The following is a 712-nucleotide window of genomic DNA, read 5'->3' on the forward strand; positions in this document are numbered from 1 at the left end:
AAAAGATCAAAATGAGTAACTTCTATTTTATTAATGATTACAATTGATTTTTGAATGAATAATGCAAAAATTGACAAATTTCTTATCAATATTTTATCAGTAAGCGATTGAAAAAAGAAAAAAAGATCAAATATTTTGAAATTAATGATAATAATTGTGTAGTTATCATTAAACAATGATTTAGAAATTGAATTTATTGCATTTATGGATTTGATTCAATTAAGCATTAAGAGAATTAATAATATTTATTTTAATTAGTGAATACTAATGATTAAAATTGATGGTATGGATATTAGAGAAAAGTAACATTTATGAAATAGAAGTGATAAATTTTAATTAAATTTGATGCATGATTAAAAATGTAACAATATTTTATCATTTATGATTAACAGTAATCAATAAATTACCCGCATTTATCAACGGTAAAAACAATATAATTGTGATGTTCCGGTTGCCGTGGTATAAACGTAATGCATGTATTATTCTCCCAATGCCGCATAGCCCTCTGAAATAAACGCTTATGTTCACCTGCGGAATGGAACAACTGTTCCGTGACGTTGAGTTACCTGTAAAATTATCTGATATATCGTATGGGATTACACCATCTGGCCATAATCGCTCTTTGCGTGCTGTTGCTGCCCTAATTTTCCTCCTGAAAAAAAAAGAAAAAAAAAGGAAAAAAACAAATGTTGAAAAAATCTTCAAAACTATT

The 712-nt window shown here is 26.5% G+C and overlaps 1 protein-coding gene across 1 annotated transcript; it reads right to left on the reverse strand.

Moving 5' to 3' along the window:
- Nucleotides 1–403: 403 nt before the first annotated feature.
- LOAG_16193 (AStacin protease) lies at nucleotides 404–654 on the reverse strand (the record flags this gene model as incomplete). Its single annotated transcript, XM_003151681.2, has 2 exons — nucleotides 404–528; nucleotides 567–654. Coding segments are annotated over 2 exons (213 nt in total), but the record flags the coding sequence as incomplete, so codon positions are not given.
- Nucleotides 655–712: the final 58 nt, after the last annotated feature.

Source organism: Loa loa (assembly GCF_000183805.2).
Source record: "Loa loa unplaced genomic scaffold supercont3.4655, whole genome shotgun sequence".
NCBI lineage: Eukaryota > Metazoa > Nematoda > Chromadorea > Rhabditida > Onchocercidae > Loa > Loa loa.